Source organism: Saccopteryx bilineata, chromosome 6, assembly GCF_036850765.1.
Source record: "Saccopteryx bilineata isolate mSacBil1 chromosome 6, mSacBil1_pri_phased_curated, whole genome shotgun sequence".
In the NCBI taxonomy this organism is placed as follows: Eukaryota; Metazoa; Chordata; class Mammalia; order Chiroptera; family Emballonuridae; genus Saccopteryx; species Saccopteryx bilineata.
This window is the reverse complement of record NC_089495.1, coordinates 185,213,270-185,240,081: the sequence shown is the minus strand read 5'-3', so window position 1 is coordinate 185,240,081 and position 26,812 is coordinate 185,213,270. Positions and strand designations below refer to the sequence as shown.

General features: G+C 52.8%; 2 protein-coding genes across 2 annotated transcripts; one reads left to right on the top strand and one right to left on the bottom strand.

Annotated features, from left to right (window-relative positions):
- Positions 1-41: 41 nt before the first annotated feature.
- Positions 42-9,351, bottom strand: CTSZ (cathepsin Z). The gene is made up of 6 exons (XM_066234460.1): positions 9,085-9,351; positions 8,598-8,761; positions 4,732-4,911; positions 2,826-2,976; positions 1,419-1,581; positions 42-642 (listed from the first exon to the last, which is right to left on the bottom strand). The coding sequence occupies exons 1-6, from the start codon at positions 9,222-9,224 to the stop codon at positions 532-534; spliced, it is 909 nt and encodes a 302-aa protein (XP_066090557.1). The 5' UTR covers positions 9,225-9,351; the 3' UTR covers positions 42-531.
- A 9,655-nt stretch (positions 9,352-19,006) lies between these two features.
- TUBB1 (tubulin beta 1 class VI) lies at positions 19,007-26,256 on the top strand. Its single transcript, XM_066237179.1, has 4 exons — positions 19,007-19,231; positions 22,141-22,249; positions 22,732-22,842; positions 22,961-26,256. Exons 1-4 carry the CDS (start codon positions 19,175-19,177, stop codon positions 24,037-24,039), a joined length of 1,356 nt encoding a protein of 451 aa, XP_066093276.1. The 5' UTR covers positions 19,007-19,174; the 3' UTR covers positions 24,040-26,256.
- Positions 26,257-26,812: the final 556 nt, after the last annotated feature.

Here is a 26,812-nt window from a genome sequence, read left to right as displayed (position 1 = left end):
TGCCTTCTTGTCATGTGTAAATAAGGCAGGCTCAGGCTCTGTTCTCTGGGAAGTCCTGGGTTTTATTCATCTGTGGGCGATTTGAAACTGCCATCCCTCCCGCCACCCCCCTGTATCTTCCAAGGTGACAATAGAACTGATTAACGCCACAGTAGGGACCACAGTTGCCACAGAGAAAATACCAAACCATCAATCGAAGAAAGTGGAGGTCACGTAATGAATGTCTTACAATCACGTCTTTGACAGGTAGCTGGTACGCGCAGTCCCCGCAGAGGCTGTCCTGTGCGGGGGTGGACGCTGTTTCCATGGGACTCTGGGACGTGCTCTGCCAGCACGGCGGCGGTCTCATTGACAGGTGCCCCTCTGAGAGCTCAGTGCCCTCACCAATCCTCAGATAGCAATAGGACTTGAATGTCAGCCCCCACGTCCTCCAAACCATGGCATTGCCAACCCAGCGACCAAAACGAAAGGATCCCCTCTGGTTATGGTTCATGATGTTTCTTAAAGAACTGTTGTTGTGAGACATCTGCCTTAAACGATGGGATCCCCAAAGGTACAGTTGTCCTCGATAGCCAGGTTGTAGTCAGCACCCTTCCCATCTTTATAGGTGCTGGTCACTATCCTCATCCAGCCTCGCTCGCCCTGTGGGAAGCGGGAGCGTGGGGTTAGCTCATGGGCTGTGGCCCTGACTCCCCTCCCCCTCAGCATGCAGACGACCCGCCTCTTTGCCTGTCACTCAGCACCGCTTGTCGGCCTGTGCAGTGGCCCCTCCTTTCCCAGGAAGGACCCCTGCTTAGAAGTGCCTTCTGTGGAAATATTTCCACCTACTTAATATTTAACTCGAGGGGCACATGGCCCTGTATGCCCAAAGCTAATACATGTGACCAAACTGCGGATGCTTTGGACCAGGTGACTTATTAATATCGCCATTTGCAGTCATTTAATACAAATATACTGACATTTCATCACTGCGACATTACTTTCCTCCATTTCATAATAATGAATGTGTCTTAAACTGTTAATGGTTTATACTATACTATGTCTTAGAAATTAAAATTCTGGCAGTCTAGTTAATCTCCCCTGGATTTGTGACCCAAATCAAAAATATCTGAAAAAGTGTCACAGTAGTTTAGTGAGCAGACCCAAAACTGACAGGAAAAAGAATGAGATGGCCTGAAGAATAAACTAGCCAAACTAAACTAAAGCAGAGTCCCAGCACCGGTGATTCCCGCCAGGAGACACCGGCAGTGCCCAGAGACGTTTTTGGTTGTCATGACGAGGACAGGGAGGAGCAGCTGTGGAATCTGGTGGATAGGGGACAGGGATGCTGCTAAACACACAACCGTGCTCAGGACTGACTTCCTGGCCACAAGCCAACCGGCCCTCAACATGACAGCAGTGTCAGGGGAACATCTTACCCATGGTTCGCCCCACGAATTCCGGACGACCCAGTACTCGGTCCCATCGCTGACACCCCAGCCCACCACGGAAATGACGTGGTTAATGTAGCTCTGCTCCTGGTACTCCGCGTAGATGCCTCCCGTGTACTTAACCATCTTTTCCGTTGCCATTATACCACAGCTGGAGCAAGCAGTCAAAGAATTAGCATTTGAGGTGTGAATGGTAGAGTGAATCCCACTGAGAGAACACAGGTCGGGCAGGTCTGCCTGGTGTTCAGCCCCATAGCCCACAGTGCTCGCTGCAGCCCAGAGCCGTCCCATGGTGTCCCTCACCCACAGCCTCCCTGAGGGGCCTACTGGTCAGTTCAGCTTCACTTCAGAGAAAACGCATGTGGCTGTGTCTTGAGCCTAGCAAACCAAGCCGGCCCATGGGAGAGGGCAGCGGCTGCAGCCCGTACCCCACGGCAGGTGGGAGAGGGCAGCGGCTGCAGACCTTACCCCATGGCAGGTGGGAGAGGGCAGCGGCTGCAGACCATACCCCACGGCAGGTGGGAGAGGGCAGCGGCTGCAGACCTTACCCCACGGCAGGTGGGAGAGGGCAGCGGCTGCAGACCTTACCCCACAGCAGGTGGGAGAGGGCAGCGGCTGCAGACCTTACCCCAGGTGGGAGAGGGCAGCGGCTGCAGCCCGTACCCCACGGCAGGTGGGAGAGGGCAGCGGCTGCAGACCTTACCCCAGGTGGGAGAGGGCAGCGGCTGCAGCCCGTACCCCACGGCAGGTGGGAGAGGGCAGCGGCTGCAGACCTTACCCCACGGCAGGTGGGAGAGGGCAGCGGCTGCAGACCATACCCCACGGCAGGTGGGAGAGGGCAACGGCTGCAGACCTTACCCCACGGCAGGTGGGAGAGGGCAGCGGCTGCAGACCTTACCCCACGGCAGGTGGGAGAGGGCAGCGGCTGCAGACCTTACCCCACGGCAGGTGGGAGAGGGCAGCGGCTGCAGCCCGTACCCCACGGCAGATGGGAGAGGGCAGCGGCTGCAGCCCGTACCCCACGGCAGGTGGGAGAGGGCAGCGGCTGCAGCCCGTACCCCACGGCAGGTGGGAGAGGGCAGCGGCTGCAGACCTTACCCCACAGTAGGTGGGAGAGGGCAGCGGCTGCAGACCTTACCCCACGGGCAGCGGCTGCAGCCCGTACCCCACAGCAGATGGGAGAGGGCAGCGGCTGCAGCCCGTACCCCACAGCAGGTGGGAGAGGGCAGCGGCTGCAGACCTTACCCCACAGTAGGTGGGAGAGGGCAGCGGCTGCAGACCTTACCCCACGGGCAGCGGCTGCAGCCCGTACCCCACAGCAGATGGGAGAGGGCCGCGGCTGCAGCCCGTACCCCACAGCAGGTGGGAGAGGGCAGCGGCTGCAGGTGAGCGCACCTGATGGGGCCGTTGGCGTAGATCTCCGCCATCATCTTCTCCCTCCCGGAGACGGAGCCGTAGTCGCCCACTTTCCAGAGAGTGTAGTTCTGGATGGGCTGGCACTCCTTGAATTCAGTACACGTGCCACACTGGTTAAACTTGTCACACTCTGGGGGGGGGGGTCACAGGAAAGTCAGTGTGAGACCCTTCTCAGTAACCAGCCAGCAAAAACCACCCAGGGCCCTCTCCCCTCAGCTCCTCGGCTGACGGCCGAGTCCGTGCCCCGCCAGGTCCTGCCTCATTGGGCCGCTCCTCCAGCTCAGAAGAGGTGTGAAAAGCCCTTCGCAGGCCTTAGCCTTGGCGCAGAGGGAGAACCTTAATTAGTGCATAGTAGGCACTCAAAAGACAGCCTTTTTCTTTCTTCCTTTAATGGCCTAGGAAAGGGCCCTTTCACAGTACTCCATAACTGAAAATAGAGTGTAACTAAATGATTAGCTCTTAATAAGATGACTTGAATGCTGGCTAGGGAACAGGCCAGTAGTCATTTGGGAAGAAAAGCATCTTCTGATTATTTTGGTTTGAGGTGATATCAAGAGTTAGGCTAAAAACAACAATAAAAACAAAAACAAACCAAAAAGCAGCCACTAGTTCTGTAAGACGCCACACTATCCAATAGCTGTGCTCTCCTGGACCCTCAGCCTGCCTTTTCACATCTTCTGCGTCACCTATATCACTGTCATGGTTTCTAACCTGTCCAAGTTCCTCCCCCAAGACATTGGACTCCTTGAGGATTACAGTGGTTTGATGCGTCCTTTGGTTACCAAATGCCCAGTACAAGTGGAAAGCATTGTGGCCACATTTGCTAATACAAAGACCAGGCTGTTTATTGCAAACAGTCAGGTTCCTGATGAGCTCCATCTGCCCGTCATGCTAGGCGGGTTCGAGAGGCCTGGCCTAGGCCAGAGGAGACCAGTTCAGGGCTGAGCAGGGCAGGGCGAGGCCCTGGGGCCTGCCTGATTCCTGGTTCCTAGCGGTCACTCCCTCCTCCCTTCAGCTGTCCCACTCTAGGTTCTCTGACCCTTGCTGGGTTTACCACTTCAATGAGACTCACCCAACCAGTCTGGGGGAATTCTTTGTGTCTGGGCAATACTGCCCAGGAGGCAAGCTGAAGGCCCCCTGTGGTGCCTGGGTCTCCTGTGGGCTTCAGAGACACAGGAGCTGGGCAATCCCTTTTCTAGAAGGAGAGGGCGGCTGGGAAAGCACCTGGACTCCCCCCACCCCCCTCCCGTCTCACACAGCCTTTGAATGGGTTCCAGCTCTGCTCCAACAGTGAGGAAGCTGGACAGAGGCAGGTGACTTAAAACTGCCAGTTACGGGCTTGGGGTTTGGACTCTCTCTCCTTTCCAAGGGGGCAGCCTGAAAGGAGTGTGCCAACTCCAGGGATTCCAGCTCAGGTTGGTCTGCTGCTCCATGCAGGGTCCCTGGGCTCCAGATCGCCTGAATGCACGTGGCCCAGGTTCATGGGGTTGGAACCTGGCCAACACCATGTTCTGCTGGCTGGACTGGCTTGCTTCCAACTTGGGCAGCAGCCTGCCTGCATTCCCCACCCCAGAAAACTTACTCGTCCCTGTACAGTGGCCACCTGTGCCTCTCTTACAAAGGCCCATGAAACCACCAAGAAACCAATATGTCAAAACCCCAATCCATGGCAGCCCTGGCAACAGGGATACAAGGCTGTAGACACCCCTCCCCACAGCTTTTCTGGTGGCCTGACCAAGAACTGTGGAATCCAGCTCCCTGCGCCCCCAAACCCACAGGGTTTAAGCCTCCCCGAGTGCCCAGCCCAGGGTAAGAAGTATGGGGTTGGCCTATGCTCAGGTCACCTTTCCCTGGAAAGAGGGATGTGGGCTGGATGAGGGCCTACCCTGGTCCTTGGCCTGGTAGTTGTTGCAGGTCTCATCAGGGATGCCGTGCTGGTGGGCGTAGGCCCACACTTCCATGTCATTGCCCCCCTCGCAGGAGCCAGCTTTGGCACAGTCGATGACGTGCTGCACGGACAGTAGGGTGGAGGGCCACGCCCCCTTCCTCTTGATGTTGATCCGATCTGCGAGACAGCACCCGCGGGAATCAGCACCCAGCCTGTCCGGCCGCTGTCCCTCTCAGCAGGGCCCTCTCCATACCTCCTTGAGGAAGTCTTGGCTCTCCAGAGCGTCTCCCCTGGCCCTTCCCTGGCACTGATGCGTCTGCCCATACCACCTGACTGTAAGCACCATGTGGCCTGTCTGTTGAGCTGTGGATGTCCTATAAGTGCCCACCGAGGCACAGAAAGAGCCAGATAAAAGACAAGCCCACCAGGCAATGAGCCAGAATTCCAGCAAGCCCCCGTGCAGAGGCCAGCAGGGACCTGTCCCCAAGTGCACTGTGCCTACTGCTGGTGGCGTCTGGGCCATGGGACTGGGGGTACAGAGGGAGGGCTTGGAGCAGCCAGCCAGGATCGGGTCAGTGTTGATACTCTCATTGCCTGTGGGCTGGGTTCACAGCCACCTCCCACTGTGGGCAGCCAGGGACAGACCTGCTTCTCTCTCAGTAAACAGATAAAATCCCACAGTGGGCCCAGGCCCTGCAGCCAATCTTACCCAGTGCCCGGGGCTCACTTTCCACTGTCCAAGGTGATTTAACAGCCACACACCCTGCCAGGTGCCACCGCAGGGCCCCCTCTCTCTTCCCCACCCCCAAGACATAACTCAAACCCTCCACCGCCTCCAGACAGCCTCCACAGGGCACCCCAGGCCTCCCCTTGCTCCCCTCTGGCAGCCCCCCAACCGTCCTCCAGACAGACAAAAGCTTCTTGCTGCACACAATGTCTATTTGGTGGAGGACAGAGGACAATAAACGAATGTCAGTATGGAAGCATGAAGTATATAGTGATTTGAGAAAAACAGAGGGGAGAGAATTCAGGGTTAGGGGCAATGTGTAGAGAGGGTGGCTGAGGACCTCACTGGGGTGGCACCCTGGCAGGGAGCATGTGGGAGCACAGGTTCCTGGCATGAGAAGGTCCCTGCTTTGCTCCAGCCCATGGCATCCACCCCGGATCCCCACATGGGACAGGGAGCTCTAGCAGGTCAAGGAGGGATTTGGGGTTTTATCTGCTTGAAATCTTAGAGTGTTTCAAGCATAACAGAAACATGACCCGACCTGGGTCTGACCAGGCTTTTGCCTGGATGACAGGAAAGATGATGTTTTCACTGAGCGAGCTTAGCCTGGGAGGCCCGAGAAGAGTGGGATTTGAGAGTGTGGCTAAAAAAGGGGTTCTACAAAGACTAACTTCACAGGGTGAGTTGATGGTAAATTCCCAACTGGGCAGGTCATGGTGGGTAGACAAACCCTAGGCATACAACTTTTGATTTTTCAGTGAAGATTGCCCTTTGCCATAAGCCACCCTGTCCATCGTTCCTGTGCAGCTAGGTTGACATACCTGTGAAACGCCTCTTTTCAGACCCCTCAAGTGAAACCACCCACAAGGGAACACTTGGTCTTGTGAACTCTCTAGTCATCGGATCCTGCCCTTCCTCACCTCCCCGTCTTCTTCCTCATGTTCCCTCCCAATTCCAAATGCATACAAGAAGCCGCAAGACTATCCTTCTCCGGAGCATCTGCGATCTTGCTTCCCAGTAACTGCCTTCAGTTCGGCTGAAATAAACTGTTATAAACATTCTCTAGAGGTTTGGACATTCTTTTGTCCCCAGGGGTGGTGGTGGGGGGTGGAGGGAAGGACAAACTGTTTGGATCTGAATGTATGAGGTTTCAAGGGTCAGGGTCCAAGCAAGTGGGATAGTGGACGGCTGGGTGTGAAGCCCAAAGTTCAGGTGGAGGGTCTGGTGGAGCCAAGGACTTAGTCCTGCAGAACCCGATGTTCATTAGTGAACTTGGAACGATGTGGAGCCCCAAGAGTGTGGAAGGAAGTGGGTTAAGTGCTAAAAGCATTACAAGGACAGGTAATGAAGCATAAACCAGGAGGTGGAGGCCTGGGGCTGACCACTGAACCTGCCCACATCATGGCAGCCCCTTGCCAGTGACCTTGGCAAAGATGGTGCCCATCTAGTGAGGCTGCAGTGGGCTCAAGGATGGAGAAGAAGAAGCAGACACAGCAGCCCAGCAGTGGGGCGGTGGCTGGAGTCACACCCTTGTTCCTCTATTCACAGTGATGGCCAAATGCTAGCATAGGGAGGAGTGGCCTCAACAAGGGACTCATATGCTTGATGCCCAGGGACTGGAGGGAAGGCAAAAACTATGGCCAGCTGCACTGGGTCGCAGCTGGGCTGGGTGCCCGTGGAAATCCCCTTCTGGGGACTTCTATTTTCTCAGTGAAAGAGAAAAAAGAACCCTGCTCATGGGAAGAATGTTAGAGGTTTGAGGAGAAAGCAGGAGAAACAGTCCTCTGCCCAGGAGAGAAATTTCCCTCCAGAATTGTGGCCAGTTGAGCCTTCAGAAAAGGGACCAAGGGCAGGGCCCATCCACCTACTCCCAGCTGCCTAGTTTTTCACAAACGCAAATCTGGGCATGTGACTCCCTCTCTTAGTTCCTTCAAGGCTTCATCAGGCCCCTTCCCTGGGGGCAGGGCCCCTGGTGACTTCTGCACCCTCCCCCACACTGAGGCCTGGCCACAAGGCCCTTCCACTTCCTCATCTGAGCGTCATCCCTGGAGTCCCTGCCACCCCTGCGCCTATTTGGCCTTTGCCCTGACCTTCTCCCTTGAGGCTGCCCACACCTGCCTGCTGGCCCAGCTCTCACAGCGGTTGAAGTGGTTCAGCCGCTGGCCCTGTGTATCTCCTGGTCTCCCCAGGTCCCTTGAGGGCTCCTATACCTTCAATGGGGCCTCAGCCAACCTCCTTTATGAAGGGTCAGGTGTATTCTGCAGCCCCCCGGGGTCTCCTCACCAGTCCCCCTAAAGAGATGGGGCAGAGCCACCAGTGGGATCCCACCAGATGCCATCCTTTCAGCTTTTCTGCCTAGTGAGCTCCCCAAGTCCGGAACAGACAGTGCCCCTAGCCTGCCGGGGCAGTTTCTCAATGGGTGAGTGAGTCCCTTTGCCAAGGGACTTCAGTATAACACAGACTCCTGGAACCCTGGGCTATCCCTGACCACGAGGAGCCCCTCCCACATGCTTCTTAGTGGCCTGGGGCTGAATAAAGGCCCGAGGCTAATCTTTCCTCAACGCCCCCCCCCCCTTAAAGCCAGGTCCAGCAAGTGGTTCTACCTCAGCAGTCTACCTGCCTCACTGGCCAGACGGCTAAGGCCCAGATGAGAAAAGGGGCCTGCCTTGCTTCATGCTCCAAGCCCAGGACAGGCATTCACCTCAACTGTTAACTGCTGTTGAAAGGCAGCTTCATTTCTACCCCCAGACACTGGCAGAGGGGTTTCACTGAGTTTGCACTTCTCATTCCATCCCAAATGGTGTGGGGCACAAGCTCTAGGTCACAGAAGGCACCCAGGGGCCACTTGTCAGTGGGTTCCTGTCCTAGTGAGGCCTGCACCCACAGGCCTCAGACAGGCCCACCCTGCACAGTGGAGTCAGGATCTCCACTGACCTGTGTCACTTCAGCCTCCTCGATGGTAAGGGGCAGCAGCAATCACAGGTCAGCTCTCTCTAGTCTGAGGGCTCAGATATCCCCTTTGCAGGCTGAGCCCTCACACAGAATGTCAGGCCCCTGGCACCCTGGGCTGAGGCCCCCCTGAGTGCCTGAATAGGCCTTCCTGCCCAAAGTTGAGGGGCGCTGGGCCCCCACCTACCCGCCATGGCGCTGGTGCTGCCGTGGGCCCAGCAGGAGCCGCAGTACTGGGGGATGTGCTGGTTCCTGGTAACACTGGCGTAGTTGATCCCATTCACGTTGCGCCAGTCCCAGCTCTTGGGCAGATCCGACGGGGACAGGTACTCATGAGGCCGCGGGTATGTTCTGGGAAGAGACCACCATCAACAGAGTCAGTACTGGGGCTCCTGGGCCTCTGCACGGACAGGGCTCCCTAGGGCCCTCTTTCTCCTCAATCGCACCAGGCCACCCCCCAAAGCAGGACCCAGGCTGCTCCCCAAGCAATGCTCCAAATGCAGGGCATGGTTGGTACTTGCCCAGCCCAGCAAACCCCAGGACTCCCCTGGGTGTGTAAGGGAAGAGAGACCCCCAAACTAGATTTGACCCCCAAAGGTCAAGGGAGGGAAGGCGCCCCAAGGAGGATGCAGGGTCCCCAAAGGGATGGGACAGCCCTCCACGCCGGTGCCGACCTGCGCCCCAGGTTGGACAGCTGGTCCCCCCGCAGGGGCCGGTAGCAGCCCTGGTCCGGGCGGAAGTGGAAGCCGGCCCTCGCGGCGCCCGCCAGCAGCAGGAGCAGCAGCAGCGGTCCCGCTGGCCTGGACGACGCCATGTCCCCTGCGCCTGTCCCGCTCCGGGTCCCGATTCGAATCCCGCGCTGAGTCCCGCTCCAGGTCCCGCGCCGGTACCCCTCCACCCGCTCCCCGCCGTCCCTTGCGCTCTGGCCCTGGCCCCGCCCGGCCCTTAAGGTGGTGGCGCGGGTGCCCGGACACACCCCCGGGGCGGGGCGCCCGCTCCTGCCCCCGGTGACCCCGGCCCCGCCCCGAGTCTGCCCCGAGCCTGCCCCAAGCCAGCGGACCGCCGACCGAGCGCCCTGGGCGGGGGAGGGGCCTGAGCTGGGGTCACGCGCTGGGCTTGGAGCCAGACCCCAGACCTGACCCGGCCACTGGTCACTACCCACGTGGGTTGGTGGCTTAACTAAGCACATCCTTGTCAGATTTAGAGGGGCCCTGGCGCGGGGATGGAGTGAGGACAGTGGGGTCTAAATGTCCCCGCCAATCTTAGATTCTGGGTCTACCCGTCCCTGCCAATCTTAGATTCTTCAGACCCTTAACCCTGGAGAGGTGCCCCCTGTCTCCACATCCCATCTGGGCCTAGACCTCCCTGGAAATAGGCAGGGATCTCCCCAAATACTGAATGAAAGCCACTGTCCCTGCAGAATTCTGCCCTGACATGGTTTTCAGAACCTCACTTCTCAAGGGCTGGTACCCTCTGCAGAGATGTTGGCCCTTCACAGAGAAGACAGCCAATGCCCCCAAGGAAGATCTCCCCTGGCACAGAAATTGTTAGTTCTGCATTCTGACTTTCCGAGATGCTAGAGCAGGTTTCCTGCTAACACAACTCTTCATGGTTAAATGAGGAACCGAAAGCAGAACTGGGGACCCCTGGTATCGATTTCATAACTGAGGAGCCATCCCTCCCTCCTGTTGCTTACTCATGCCGCAGAACGTCTCCCCGCCCTGTGAGCGAAGGGTCCCTGCTCACAGAGGGTCCTCACAACGGTCCCTGTTACAGAGACCCCACAGGCCTTTGCAGTGGGGTCCTCAGGTGACCTTGAGTGGCTCTTTCCCTTCTAAGTGGGCACTCGCCACGGCCCCTGGACCCTCTCTGGGCCTGTGCCCAGCTGGCGATCAGAGATCAAAATGATGGTGTTCTGGACAGGGCTGGGGTACCTGTCTGTAGTGGCTGTCAGAGCAGAACGAGGACTCAGATAAAGCCCGGCCGTTGTTTTATCAGCCCAGAAGTTTTAGTCCCTGTTCCTGAAAAGCTGTCACCGAGCTACAGTATAGTCACAGGCTCTGTCCTCTGATGTGCTCTTTCTCTTCTAGGAAAGTCGGCTCCTGGTAACCCTCAGCACCCCTCAGGTCTTCATGAGCAGGTGACCGGCAGTCAGACAGGGCCCAGGGCTCTGAGGGCCGGAGCTTGGTGGAACATGGCAGCCCTACAAATCCGGTAGTAGGCCTGGTCACTCAGCCTCCAGGGGCCAGCGCTGTGGGCAAGGGTCACGGGATGGGAAGGTCATGTAGCCCTCTGGAATGCAGGTTAGCCGGAAGGAGGGGCGATGACATATTCAGGCTGGTAATGGACAGGATGTTTAGAGTTGACACGTTGTGGCAAACCAGAGTTTTCCTGCACCGAAAACATGTCAGACTCAGAAACTGATGGGGAAATTGGTTAGAGGACCAGACAGGAGTCCAGACATTCGAAACCACAACTTTCAAGGCAAGATGCAAGTGAGGTCAGGTGTGACATGCTCTGCCTCTTTAGCGCTTGTGACAGGTCAGACACATGGACGCAGGGCTCTTCCTTCACATGTGAACTTGGCTGTGACCTGTGGATGCTCTGAGAGGGGGTGGCCTTGGACCAACCAAGCCAAGTGTCGGCTGGCAGATGCAGTCAGAGCACAGGCGGCGGGCACTCTGAGGGAAGGGCATTTGGCCCCAGGAGCTCTCTGAAGGGCCTGCAGGTAAACATAAATGGCTGGTGGGGCTCAGGAAGGGGGAGGAGGCACCAAGGAACCTGCTGGACTGGCTGCCCAGGTGGCCTTCCTATCTCTCCTAAAAGCAGATGCATCTGAGTGGTAGCTTCAGGGCCTTTACCAACCTAGAAGCTGGGTACTATGGTACAATGACTCATCTTTTCTTCCAGCCTGGATCAGAGAGGCTTCCATCAGCTCACCTCCAAGGTCCTCCTCACTCAAGCGTTGCTCTAGCCACTCCCTCTCTACTGTCCACTGTGGGGCGGAGTCTCGTAGGTGCATGAACTTTCAGTCTCTCCTGAAACCACCACAAAGTCCTCCTCTCTAGGAGCTGGCTTGTGTCCTGGGTTTCCCTCCTGGATGTAACTGAGTCACAGGTGTGACTGATGTTCACCTCTGATGTTCACCCCCCACTGAGGCTTCAAGGCAGATACGATGACAGTTTAGAATAGTCTCCAGACTGGGAAGCATCTGTCCTCTTTTGATGTTGATCTAACCCTATGAAATGGGGTTAGATGCTATTTTCCCATTTTGTAGGTGGGAAGACTGAGGCTACGGAGAGGTCAGGAGACCTGTACTTAGCATGAGGCTTGTGGGTGTCAGGTTGGAATTTATTTCCCCTTCCTTTTTTTTTTTTTTTTACTCAATAAAATCTCCTGACACACACATGACCCAAGGCCACAACACAAAAACCCATTATTTCTAAGAATAAGGTTGATTTTCTCCTCATCTTGATAAAGAACATATTTTAGAGTTGGGCCAGGGTCAGCCCGCTCTCCCAACCTGGAGAATATGTATAGGATGAGCTTTTGTTTCTGGAGAATTGCCTCAAAATCCTCATTCTCTCTTCCTTCATGCCATGCTGTCTGTCCCCCCTCCTGTTATTCTACATTCCTGAGTTTAGCCACATCCCGGATGCTGGTGTTGGTTGGGAGGGCTGCTGGTGGGGCTTGGCTGGCTTCGCAGGGCACCTCGGCTTCCGGGCCGGCAGCAGGGAACCTCTCCATCCATGTGGCCACTGGGCCAGATGCTCAACCTGAATCCCAGACTCCTTTGCAGCAGAAGCCTTCTGACTGGGTGGGTCAGGAGTGAAATCAATCCTGCCGCTGTCCCCTAAGGCCACCATCATCACATCCTCTCCTGGCTGCACACATTTGCTCAGAAGGGGACATGTCTCCCTGGCAGCCCGTTTGTGAGGCTGGCCCTTCAGAATGTGTTGGCCACAGGCCAGCCTGTGACATGCAGCCCACCTGGGGAGCTGGCCCATGAACTCTTTCCAGGGACCTTGGTCCATGATCTGGTCAGATCTGGTGGCTTTCTGAAGTCAGGAGTCAGCAGATATTCATTGAACACCTAGTATGTGGCAAACGGCTGTGCCAGCCCTGGAAATAACAGCGATAAGTCTTGGCCTGCAAGGAGCCTGTGTTCTGGACAGGGTGTCAGGGAAGGAAGGGGCTCCAGAAGTGGGAAGATGGATAGAATGGATGCCTATGGGGGCTTCGCTCTGGGCCAGTTCTCTAAGCTCTCCAGTGAGCTGAGATAGAATGATGAGGACATAGCCATGGCAAGTGCTGGACTTCTGAGGCAGGAGGAAGAGACTATGCAAAGTTCTTGACATGCAAACATGGTTGGTGGGCATGGTCAGCTGGAAGAAGCCATGGGAGTGAGGCAGCAGAGTTGGCTGGCAAGCAGGCAGTTCAAGTCACCAGAAAGCATACCCGCCTCCCAGACCTCAGGGCCCGGAGGACAGCTCCTGTGTCCTGCCTGCCATCCAAGGCCACGCTTCCCACAGGCTGAGGGGTCCTCAAAGTGCAGGACTTGTCTGCTTTATGCTTCTCAGTCTCTAAGCTCCCTCCCCACCGCCCTCACAGGCATTTTCTGTCGAGAATCTGAACCACACACCAGCTGTGGTCAGAGGGGCGGTTTTACCCTTGTGGCAGCTAGTTTCCTGAAGGGCAGCAGGGAGATCTGATTTATGTGGTTTTTTTTTTAATTTTTAATTTTATTTTATTTATTCATTTTAGAGAGGAGAGAGAAAGGAAGAGAGAGAGAGACAGAGAGGGAGAGAGAGAGAAGAGAGAGACAGAGAGAGAAGATGGGGAGGAGCTGGAAGCATCAACTCCCATATGTGCCTTGACCAGGCAAGCCCAGGGTTTCGAACCGGCGACCTCAGCATTTCCAGGTCGACGCTTTATCCACTGCGCCACCACAGGTCAGGCCTGATTTATGTTTTTAAGATCCCTCTGTTGGCCATGGCGAGGATGAAATGGATGGGGGTGAGAGTGTGGTCAGTTGGGGGCTATTGTGGTCATGAATAGGACAGTTAATGGTGATGTCCCAGGAGAGATGGTGACAACGAACTCATGGGGCTACCTGTCTGGGAGGCAGGGCCGGCAGGACCTAGTTATGGACCAGAGATGAAGAGAAAGGTGAGGTTAGCAGTCCAGTCCTCAGATGCTGAGCTGGAGGCCATCTGGCTGACTACCTCACAACACTTCAAATTGTATCCCTGAACATAGGGGTCTGAAGACCTGTGACCCGACCCATCTCTGGTTCTGCCATCACCCTGGCACTTGAGTGAGCTGATTTCTTCTCCGAGCCTCAGGTTCATAAACCAGGTGGCAGAGAACTTGGTAAAGGTGGGTGGGAGGGGCACCAGGGCTGTATGTCTCTGCGTCCCCGGAGCGCAGAGCCTGTGTTCACTACTTCCCTGCGGTTCTGTGAGCCCCTAGAGAGCACTCAGCCAATATTTGTTAGATAACAAGTGGATTTCTGAGACATGTACAACAGAGATTTCTTGGATAAACACTGGGCTTAAAGAAGTATGTATTTTTGTTTGATTTCAGCTCCAGGTGCTGATCATATATCGCTTATCTCCGTTTCTGCCACAGAATGCTGCTTATCAGGACTTGTACACCCTGGGAGATGGGAGCCCCAGTGGAGAAGGTTAATACGTCCCTTCAGAATCACAGCAGTTCAGGGAAAGTGCATGTGTGCCCGCGTGCGTGTGCGTGCGTGCCTTCCCTCCTCCGTGTGTACATCGGAGATGCCACAGCTCAGCACTCTGATTCTCAGAGAGTGCCCAAAGAGACGGCATAGTGTTTCCATTGCCTGGGCTTGGAGGCTAGGAAGGGGCAGAGAGCAGCCCCACAAGGCCAGCATGGTGTGAGTATGATGGGGCGTATTGGCTGGGGGACGAAGTCTAAACCTTCTCCGTGAAGCCAGGCAGCATGGCTTCTGGAAAAACAGCAATGTTCTCCTAGTTCCTTTTCTTTTATAATTACTTATTCTTCCTCCCAGAACTTTCTTTTACAGTAAGAGAGCACACATCGAAGCAGAGGACAAGAAAGTGGAGCTCAGTTCATCTGATGATCTGCCCACACCCGCTGAGTCACTCATAATGGCCCCTCAGATGTCATTTTCTTGCTAAGACATTTGGAAAAATTTCTGCTTCTGAATCACAAGCAAACACTATAATTCAACAATCTTCACTGAGTTATTCAAGGAACTTCAATGTACTCAGAGAGGAAGATCAGGGGCGGATGAAATCAATGAATTCTCTGAAACCTCTGTTTTTTTACCAATTACATTTCATTTGTCAAATGGAGGTGTGGGGGGGGTGCTCCATCTGACCACTGGGGGACAACTGGGGGAAGCCTGGAAGCAGCTGATTTGGGGTTTCAGGGTGACACTTGGTTTTTCTTATCAGCTTAGTTCTGTTTCCATAATAGACCCAACTGACATCCAGGAAAAGGCTGGCCACCGCGTCCTCTTGTGGACTTTGACAGTGTGCTAGATTAGGGAGTGTACGACCCGCCTGGTCATACTGAGTTGTCCCAGTGTCTTCAGGCAGTGGATGTACTTGTTGTGGCGGCATCATCTGCCATACATACTCAGGGACACTTTTGCTCCTGCCCTCTCCCCTCTAGAATGATGCTCACTGAAGCTCTGAGCTTCAACGCCGTCACCACTCACCTGCCTTTGCCACAGCCCTTCTCTGGGGGACAAAAGGACTGTCCATCACAGATGGCTACTCTTAATCCCTTGTTGCAGTTCAGGGCTGGGGGTGGTGGTGGTCATCTTCATCCTAGTAGGAAAGCAGATCTTGGATAACGCTGCCCACTCAGGGGCCATCTGTTACTCACTTGTGTCCCAGAAGGGGGCCACTTCTGTTGGACTGAGAAAGGACCAGTGTACTCATCACTGCACTGGCTTTTACTAAACAGGCCGTCAGAGGCGACCTCTTTCCTCGGGGACAGAGCTGCCTTCACCAAAAGGACGGGAATGCAGACAGAGTGGACACTTCTCAGACCTATGCATTTCCTACCAGTCTGTTCTACCTAGAGAGTTCAAACCCAGGTCGCCAGCACTCTGTGCCCACGACTAGCTCAGCCCGGCACATAGTAGGTGCTCCCTACTTAGATGGTGCTGTCCAGGCAGTGAGCCTTAGCTTCTAGCACCTGTGAGGCACGCAGCCTCACCACCAGCCTGGGGACCGTTATCTCGTGTCACAGCCGAGGGACTTCAGGTTCACGATGAGATGGTCACATGAGCGGCCCAGTCTTGGCCCCCGGGACCGTGGACTCCCTGCCCAGCATCTATCTGCCCACGCCCCCCAGCAGCGCCCTGAGCTCAGCACAGTACTGGGACTCGGTCAACACTGCCAGCGGGCCTGGGAATCAAAGCAAACAGGGTTCCTCTCTTCCCCTCTTTTTGCCAACTGCCCCATTAACAGAAAAGCCTTTTAAGCCCTCATCTGGAAACCTGCCTGCCCTCCCCGAGCACACTGAGATGACCAGGAGGAATGTGCCAGGGCGGAGGTGGTGGGGACCTGGCATTGGCTCCTGCTCTCACGGCAAAGAATGAACACAGGTAGATCAAAAGTGCCCCTTGCCCCCGCCGCGGTCCTTGGGGCGGCCCCCCCCCCTTCCCTTCGAGCAGCCCTGGCAGCCACGGTTTCCGTAATACTGCATGCGGTTACTCCATCCACAAGCCACTCCTGATGTCCAGGCCTCTTGGAACAGTGTATACTTTCAGCCTAGACCACCTCTTAGATAACAGAGGAAAAATCCTCGGCCCGCAGCCCCCGCCCCCTTTGAGGACATACTCTGTCTGGATAAATACATTATTGCCTTTGTGAGAACTTGGCATTCTGAGAGCATGGCTGCTCAAACGTGCCCAGCTGTCCGTGTGCGCTGGGCAAACATTTGCTGAGGCCCTGTTACCCAAGGGGCGGGGGGGCTGGGGACTCAAAGGTGAAAAGACAGCGGCAGTTCCCAGGCTGGTGGGAGATAAGGCATGCCGATAAGTAATTAGCAAACACGGCGGCAAAGTCAAGTGCTGCTGCCAGCGCAGGAGGGGTCTCTCTAGGAGGGTGGCAGGGGGCTGCCATGGGGCTTTGTTGGGTCTGATGGAAGGTGGGGAGGGCAGGAGGGGGATCCAGGGAAGAGGACACCAAGGGCAGGGGGGATGGAGTGACTTCTATGAAAGCTCTTTTTTTTTTTTAATTTGTGGAAAGTACTGCTGGGCACCTGCACATTCCTTCGTCTCAAATTTATACTTTCCTCTCTTTACTTTAGGGGGTGGCAAGGTTTGAATCAGAAGCATCTGTGAAGCCTATGGCCATTCAGATTTGAGTAGAAGGAAATTCCAAACTTGAGAAGTGTTACCAAGAGTACTAACCCTGACCCACCTGTGGGAAGAAGCACCAGTTGTTAGCATTTTGCTACGTGCTGGCTTACCCCGCTCCCACCTCTCTGCGAGTATCACATGGTTATCGCAGAGCCTCAATGTTTGCAACGCAGTTGCTGGCCGGGTACCTCAGCCCAAATACCTCCTAGTATCTCCTGAAAGCAAGGATTTCTGTTTGCAGAACCCCCAGGCCCAAGAACTCTAACAGGGATACCATGTTGTGATGCAATCCACAGTGTATTCCAATGCCCACAATTGTCCTAGTAGTGCCCTTCATAGCAACTTTTCTCCTGGTCCAGCACCCTACCCACTGTCACATGATCCTCTTCTGGACAGTGGTGGCCTGGAGCAGCTGGCGCTGGTGCCCAGGGGGCAAAGTCCCTCCCCACCTCAGGGCTTTTCTCTCTGCCCGCTCAGGGCTTTTCTCTCTGCCCGCTCAGGTCCCTCCACTCTGGATGAGCGCCTTCGGGATGTAGAGGCTACCCCCCTGCCAAAGTCCATGCTTGTAACTTTCCTACTTGTACCACTGACCTCACCTCTTGGATACTGTTGAAAGTGCACAAGATTTAGGAGTTGAGGGTCAGGATGGTGCTCAAGAGGCAGGACGGACGTCACCCATCTGGTCAGGGCAGGGAGAGCAGGGACCAGGGACTCTGGGTCTCATTCCAGTTGTCAGAAATGCTTTTGGATCCACATCCTGGGGGATTGTATCTTCCTAAATAAGTCACCTCTTCGGGGAGCTCCGTGAGCTTAGGGGCTGCCCACACCTGTCTCTCCGCTTCTCAACCCCAGCCTCCAGCCTGTGCCCAGCATATGGCAGGTCCCTGTGGTAGCTGTTCAGTGAATGGGGGCCCACCTTGGGGGTGCCTGGAAATGCCGGAGAGGTCTCAAGAAGCAGGTGCTTGCTGGGCATGGTTGCCCGCGGGCCAGGGACTTGAGGACTGAGCCGCGGCTCTGCCTCCCTGTGCCTGCACCTCAGGAGCTCTATGCTGTGGGGCAGGGCTGGCTGGCTGTGGGTAGGAGGTGGTGGAGTCTGGGTCTGCTTTTGCAAGGTGTTTTCTGGGAGCTGAGGGAAGTGCGCCGAGGACATGGAGGAGCGGGTGCCATCCTCTGTGCTCCGATGCGGCAGCCCTCGGCTGGGCCTTAGTGAAATGCAGCTGGGAGTCCATCTGGCTCTTGGACAACTCACGGTCTGCTCAAGAAAATTAATGGCAAGCAATAAGCCCTCGGACAGCAGGACAAGAGCGAAAGGGACAACAGAGCACAGGGCCAGGAAGGGCGCCAAGAGGACAGGCAGCCTGGGCCTGGGCGGAAGGCGATGCAGGACAGTGACAGCGCAGTTTGCACTAAAGGGGGAATTGTAAGGGGCTGGGGGTGAGCATGTGTGAACAGGCACAGTGTAGGTGTGAGCCTTGAACCCAGGGTCCGGTGCAGACGTGTCTTCTGGTCCCTTCATAGCACAGGCTCTCTGAGGACCGAGGTCTGGAGAAGAGGCTCGAAGGCATTTGGGGCCAGGTTAGGAAAGGCCCTGATGGTGAGTGGAGTGTAGATTGTAGTTTCTCTCTTAGTTGTAGTTTCCCAAACTCCTGATAATCACATATTGCCTTTACAGCTTCGGCCAAGCTCAAAAAAGAAACTTTCCCTCATTATTTTACTTCTGTAAACATCAGCTATTTTTTTCTATTAAGGTATACAACATAAGAACTAAAGCTGTCCACTCAGGTCACCCCCAAAAGTCACCCAGTGCCATCAGTGGCTTTCAGACCACTCCTTAGGGAACACGGCGGAAGACAGTGTGAGTCACGGCAAGTTCTTAAGTGAGGGTGGGGAGATGTCTTACAGGTTGTGTGACTGTGCAGTCACTTCTTGCTCTGGGATATCATTCATGGTCTCATTTGTCAAGTGATGGGTTCACACAAAAGGATTTGTAATAAAACAACTGGTTTGAATGGGAAGCTCTTTGAAGGTGGTTTCAGTCATTCCAGCAAGTAGGAGCCTCATATCAATTGTCACACCCTATGCGTCACCATCTTGTGCCCAAGGTCCATCCTGGCAGGCCCACACTGGTGCTAGATCTCCAGGCACTGTGCACAAAGGCAGCCTTTGGCTTTGACCTCCAGGAAATGACCGGGCAATATTCTGTGTTGGGAGAGGAAGAAAACACCCCTGTCCCTAGAATGATAGCACAGAAGGGTGGGTATCGGGCCTCTAGGTGGGTCAGTTGGTGACACCACAGCATTGGCCACAGTGGTGTTGGGCTCATCCCAGGGAAGGGCAGCTCTCTCAGAGTCTGAGGATTCCGTGAAGATCTTACACTTGGGCACAGAGAGAGGATGCGTGAAATCGTCCACATTCAGATTGGCCAGTGTGGTAACCAGATCGGAGCCAAGGTAAGGAAGCTTGGTACCTTCCCAGTACCTTAGTACCTTCCCAGTACTAAGATGTAGTACTTAGCAGCCTAGAGGCATAGCCAGCTCTGAACCTACCTCAGTCAGTAAGTAGATTGCGTGCACTTGCTGGGTGTTTGATTGTTAAACAATGCATTTAATTATAAAAGAGGCACAGGAAATAGCAAAGGCTTAAGGGTTAATTCATGTTAATTTGGCAGAGTTCCGTGTGTGAGACACATGTCGACCATTTTTACTTTTCATCTTAAGCACTGAACTTTTCATATCTAAAAAGAGTCATTTGTCTCCAGTTTCCTAAAGTTTGTTGGGAAACTTTTGATACCAAATCACTAAGCTATCTTTCCTTTTTCTCCCATATTTATGTTATAAAGTTAAAAAAGATCAACTACTGCTCCATTTAATATGCAATAGAAAAGTTAAGACCCTGGTCAGTGGCTCAGTGGATAGAGAGAGGGTTGGCCCAGCATATGGATGTCCTGGGTTTAGTTCCTGGTCAGGGCATCCAGGAGAAGTGACCATCTGCTTCTCTTCCCCCCTCTCTCTCCCTTCTCTCCCTTTACCCTTCCATAGCTAGTGGCTTGATTGGTTCAAGCATAGTGTGGCCCCGGGTGCTGAGGATGGCCTGGTTGGTCCCAGTGTATTGGCCTCAGGCACTAAAAATAGCTTGGTACTCAAGCATTGGCCCTACATGTTGTTGCTGGATAGATCCCGGTCAAGGTGCTAGTGGGAGTCTGCCTCACTCTCTCCCCTCCTCTCACCTAAATAAATAAATAAATAAATAAATAAATAAAAGTTAAGAGGTAAACCTAAGTGTTGTGCACAGTAACAAAAAGAACTAAAATACAACCTTTGGAATATAAATGTTTTTATTCTCCCCTTAAATTTTTTTATGATGGACCTGGTTCAGTTGGCTAACACTAAGAAAAACAATGACAGAGCCCAATGCCTCCAACCCTAATTTTAAGATGATCAATTCTACAGTATCTGATTGTTTCATTGCTATTTTAAAATTACTTTTATAAGCATGAACTGTATTAAAACTGCCTTTAAATTTTTTTAATTTAGCATCTCAACCATCTTAAAGTATATCATTTAGTGTATCTTGCAGAAATGAAACTGTCCCCACTAATCAATCACTCGCCATTCCCCACTTCCCACCATTCTATTCTGTCTCTATCAATTTGACTTCTGTAGGTTCCTCGTATAAGTGGGACCATACAGTAGTTGTCCTTTTGTGACTGGCTTATTTCACTGACCATGATGTCCTCCATGTGTAGCAGGCACCAGAATTTCCTTCCTTCCTTTTTTTCTTTTCTTTTTTTTTTGACAGAGAGAGAGAGACAGAGAGAGGGACATATAGGGACAGACAGACAGGAAAGACGAGAGATAAGAAGCATCAGTTCTTCGTTGGGGTACCTTAGTTGTTCATTGACTGCTTTTTCATGTGTGCCTTGACTAGGGGGCTACAGCAGAGTGAGTGACCCCTTACTTAAGCCAGTGATCTTGGGCTTCAAGCCAGCGACCCCATGCTCAAGCCAGATGAGCCTGCACTCAAGCCAGAGACCTTGGGGTTTCGAAACTGGGTCTTCCGCGTCCTACTCTGACACTCTATCTGTGCCACTGCCCGGTGAGGCTTCTGCCTTTCTTATGGCTGAATAATATTCCCTTTTGTGGATGAACCACATTTTATATATTTATCCATTCATCCTCCATGGGCACTTGGGTTGTTTCCCACTTTTGGCTGTTACAGATGATGCAGCTATGCAAAAACCAGTCTTTTAACTCAGGAGTTTAAAACCTGGGGCCAAGACTATTACTGAAGAAAAGCAGTCACCCTTCTGTGCCACAGCGATAAGACGTTCAACACTAAAACACAGAGAAGTGGGGGCCTGAGCCCCCGCTGCTCTGAAGATGGAAGATAATATGGACAGAGGACCACGAGAGGGAATGTAGGTCAAGATAGGGACTTAGCTGAGCCCTGGCCACTACTTATTATTTGGGGCCATAGGAACTTGAAGTTACTTTTAATTTGTGGTGTCATAGAACTTATATTTATTTATTCTTCCACACCCTGGACAGTACTGGTAATTTACTATAAATAAGGCCACGGCCGGAGCAGAGTCATCAATTACAAGATATAGCTGGGAAAAATCCCTTGGGGACTTTAACATAAATGAATATATTTTCGTTGCTCTGTACTATGTGCTTTTCTGTAGGGCAAAGGGGAGAAGCCTCTCAGAATTGTTTCCATACCAAGAGCCTGACACATATCTATATTAATAAATACTGTATATATGACTGAAAGTGTAATATGTTTCAAACAGTTACAAGAGAATAAGCTATGCCTGATTCTGAATTATGTGTTCACGTAACCGTACAAAATAAATATTGCTTGAATTGTGAGATGTCCCACCTATGGGCTTTTGGGAAAAAACTTTATGAAAATAAATCTCCAAAATAAAATGAGACATTATTGTGAAGTCAGCTAAGCAATCAGTCTGTTTTTGATCCAGAATCTATAAGGTGAAATTAGAGACACACTGTCTCATGTGACATTCTGAAAAACAGCTTCAATGTAAACACCTGAATTTAATAACAACTAACCAAGTCCAATAATATATATGTGTTGACATTTCATTTTAGGAGTTCCGGTGGGTACAGAATGCAGTCTTCAGATTCACGCGTAGTGGAGGCACAAAGTAAATTATGCCACGGAGAGGGAATTTACAAAAGGATCAGAGAGCACATCTTGGGAAGGGATGGTCAGACAGACCCAGGGAAGCAGGCCCAAGGCCACCTCCTGTCTTCCTATTCAATCGACCGACTTGCTGGAGCCCATATGGCCTTTTTGGGGTCCCTCTGTGCCCTTACTACCCCTGCTCTGCTTTCAGTTCTGGGAGGTGATTGGTGAGGAGCATGGGATCGACTCAGTTGGGAGCTACGGCGGGGACTGTGCCTTGCAGCTGGAGAGAATCAGCGTGTATTACAACGAGGCCCACGGTAGGCTGCTGTACTCTGGGAGCTGTGGGCACCCGTCCCGGGGGCGTGGTCAGAAGGGGGGCCCATGAGATGTCACAAGAGTAATATTCAGGCAGAGCAGCAGAATCCCTAGTGATCGGTCCCTAATTCCTGTTCAAAAAAGTCACTAAACGGGAGTACTCATATCTTAACAAGAGTAGTTTAAGCACCAACCCTACTTATTGTTTTTTAAATGAAAACCAGAAGCATTTCGAATAGAAACAGAATTTCCATCATTGGCAATACAACAAAACAAAACAATATTGGAAAAAGATGATTTTATTTTTAAGGTATTTGCATGATTGTTGTTGGGGTCAGGATGTGATTTCAAATCTCTTTCTACCAAAGACACCTTTCTTCCTTTTTTTGGGGGGGGGGACCAGTATCACAAGGTTCTATTTTGATGAAACATTAACTTTTAGAAAAACAACAGTGTGCTGACTTCTTCCTATTTTTCCACACAGGTAAGAAATATGTGCCCCGAGCCGTCTTGGTGGACCTGGAACCTGGGACGATGGACAGCATCCGATGTAGCAAACTGGGAGCTCTCTTTCAACCAGACAGTTTTGTACATGGTAGGTTTTTCCGGAAGGTTCATTGGGATTCGATGAGGATGCCTCCTAGTAGTGTCTTCCTCTCTCCACCCCCCCATCCCCCCCCCAGGGCAAGGTAACCAGGACTCCTCTGCTGCAGGTAACTCTGGGGCTGGCAACAACTGGGCGAAGGGCCACTACACGGAGGGCGCGGAGCTGCTGGAGAGCGTGCTGGATGTGGTGCGGCGCGAGAGCGAGGCCTGCGATTGCCTGCAGGGCTTCCAGATCGTGCACTCGCTGGGCGGGGGCACAGGCTCCGGCATGGGCACCCTGCTCATGAATAAGATCCGGGAGGAGTACCCTGACCGCATCCTCAACTCCTTCAGCGTCATGCCCTCGCCCAAGGTGTCGGACACAGTGGTGGAGCCGTACAACGCGGTGCTGTCCGTCCACCAGCTGATTGAGAACGCCGACGCCTGCTTCTGCATCGACAACGAGGCCCTTTACGACATCTGCTTCCGCACCCTGAAGTTGACCACGCCCACGTACGGTGACCTCAACCACCTCGTGTCCTTGACCATGAGTGGCATCACCACCTCCCTCCGATTCCCCGGCCAGCTCAATGCTGACCTGCGCAAGCTGGCCGTGAACATGGTCCCCTTCCCCCGCCTCCACTTCTTCATGCCTGGCTTCGCCCCGCTCACAGCCCAGGGCAGCCAGCAGTACCGAGCCCTTTCGGTGGCAGAGCTCACCCAGCAGATGTTTGACGCCCGCAACACCATGGCTGCCTGCGACCCCCGGCGTGGCCGCTACCTGACAGTGGCCTGCATCTTCCGGGGAAAGATGTCCACCAAGGAGGTGGACGAGCAGCTGCTCACCGTGCAGACCAGGAGCAGCAGCTGCTTTGTGGAGTGGATCCCCAACAACGTCAAGGTGGCCGTCTGCGACATCCCACCCCGGGGGCTGAACATGGCCGCAACCTTCATAGGCAACAACACGGCCATCCAAGAGCTCTTCAGCAGGGTGTCTGAGCATTTCTCCGCCATGTTCAGAAGGAAGGCTTTCGTGCACTGGTACACTGGTGAGGGGATGGACATAAGTGAGTTTGTGGAGGCTGAGAGCAACATCCACGATCTGATATCCGAGTACCAACAGTTTCAAGATGCCCAAGCAGTTCTAGAGGAAGACGCAGAGGTAGTGGGGGAGGTGGAAACCGAAGCAGAAACTAAGGAACATTAACAATAAGCTGTTGTCAGCATCAGTTGCAGGGTGCAGCCACTTGCACAAGGCTCTCTTTACAAGAGTATTTTGGACAGCCTGTTCTGCCCTGTGGCACAGCCAGCTATACCTACGTCGTCACTCGGGCTCAGCTTTGACACAGGACTGTGGGGCGGGGGTGGGGCATCACTGATAGGCATTAGGTCTTCTGCTGGCACGTACACTCAATGCATACTGTATGCACTCCTTTTAATAGCAAAGTGAATTTATGGTAAAGCACTCCCTGCTTGCAGAGGTTTCCTGGGTGTTTACTGTATGCACAGCACAGTGCCAGGCACCAGGACAGCACATGCGCATGTGGGGAGCTGGGGAGTTCCTGCGGCTGACGTTACCTGAGGACGCCAGTGCTGAGACGCACCTGCCCTTCTGCCTTGGTGCCCAGTATCCTGCCCTCCCGTGCTTGCTGGTTTTCAGAGTAGCCAGTGGACTAACTTGTGTGTGGGCAGCCACACAGTTGAGGTAAAGAAGGCAACGTCCATGAGTAAATTGTGTCGCCTTGGGCATGATGCAACCACTGACTGGAAGGGGGAAGAGGGAGGAAGGAAAGCGCACCCCCTCCACACAAATACTTGGCTGAACGCAAAAACAAAAACAAGCAAAACTCAGGAGCTCCAACCCTCCCCTCTTTACTTTTGAGTAGCTAGCTTTCAAGACACATTTATCTATACACTTAGTTTCTTATGAGTTTGAGCCCTGGGAGCCGCATCAGCCACTGTCTCTGGTTTTCTCGTAGAGGCTGTTTTGAAATGGCCTTTCCGTTTCCACTCCGCCATCAGCTCCTGAGGACGCTCTGCAGCCTCGGCTCTTTCAGAAAGGGCACGGCGTGTGCCCAACAACCATTCAAACAGAAAAATGAAGCAGTGAAGGCTGCAGTGTCTTTCTTGGTTACGGAGGACATCATCTCATTAGGGAACTTTTACAGTTCAAATTAATTTGCAGAAGTTGCCATAAATGTTTGCATGATGACACAGCTTTAACCATTACACGGTTTTAATCTGCTCACATTACAACAGGACCAAATACACAAGAGCGTAATCAAATCATCCATAGCTTAATTACAGTTTACCTATCGCTGACATACAGCGTGGCCGTCCCTTTCAGGGCCATAAAGGTTTAAGTGGCCTTCTGGAATTACCACTGAGCTCTATGTTTGGTCTGTGGGTAGCCGGTGATGGGGAGATGCTCCGATCTACTACAAGAAATATTTACTTGCAGGCAACTGGGTCCTCGCCTCTCGATTTGCTCCTATAATCTGCAATAATAAGGCCGCAGGCGGGAGGCTAACAGTCGCTCATTCCGAGAAACTTCACTTCTTATGAACACATCAGGAGGAAATGACTAAAATTGCTAAGAGGAAATTTGAGTCTTGATGTTGGGAAGATTTCTATTTACAAAATTAAAAAAAAGTTTTAAACACCTTTAACTTGTGGTTCAAGAATCACCAAAAACAAAATCAGATTTAATAAGAAACAGCACCTGTATACTCTTACTTTGACATTCGTAAGCTCCCTAGTGTTAGAAAGACTTACAACCTGTGATTATATAAAAATGTGTACACCCACTTCCTCTAGTGCTTTCTTTTTCAAGTCTAAAAAGGCAATTAAATGGATGCAAGGAAGGATATAAATCTAAATTAACAAAAAATTCTGATTTACAATAAAGATTTTTGTTTGCTCAATAGTAATCATTAAAGTACAAAGAAATTCCATTTTAAATGGCTCAATTGCTTTATTTCAGACTAAATAAATTCCTTTTCTTGGAGTCTTAACCACCCAGACTGATTTTAGTTAAAAATATTTAAAAATGTGTCTTAACCAGCCTACTCGTTTGCATGGTAGAAATAGATTAAAAAAGTAAACCCACCAAAAATCTAGAAACCAAAAGAATCTGTCCCCTCTGACTTTGAAGAGCTGATTTTAGTGGTATGGTTGCTATGGTGACATTGGCCTCTCGATACCAACACAATAGAATCAGATTTTGAGAGCTTGTCCAATTCCCTCATCTCACACCCAGCCCTGCAAGAGAAAGAGATCAGGGACACCCTCAACTGTCCCCAGCTAGTGATTAAAATACCAGCAACTAGATCTGATCAGGGTCCCTGGTACTCAGGACAGTCCTACAGACCACCCAGCAGGTCTGGGGTGGAGTGTATTTCATCACAGTTATCAGTTTAGGGTATTTTTTAATCACAGAGAAAGAGCCTCAAAGAATCTTTGCTGGCAGTAAATTTGTTTCTTATTCAGTTCTTTTAATCCCTGCTGTGTCACAAGCCCTGTCCCTAAATCTCACCTCTAATTATTACATCTGTCTCCCTAATAAACGACTTATCTCTAATTATGTGGCTGGAAATAATTTAGCCCTCTGCCTCAGTTATTTTGTCTGGTCATTAAAACGCCCCCTCACCCCCCCCCCCCCCCCAGTCTCATGATTCATTGACTCTTGTCTGTATGAAAGATGCTTCCTAGCACTTTCATCTCGGGAACAGCAGCACTGACAACCCAGGTGCTTTGACTTTTTAAAAACAGCAGGACAGCAGCCCAAGGCAAAGCACTCCCGGGGCCCTTAAGTGGCTGTCCAGTGCCCAGCTCTCCCACTCACTCTGTTGCTTCTCCGAGCATGCCCTGTGCTGAGGATTAAATAAAACGTACAGGTCAAGTGTCCCACAGGCAGGAAGTTGTCTCCACAGGCCGAGAACAAAGACATTTTCTAGGCTCCTTCTTGGCACTGCTAAGTG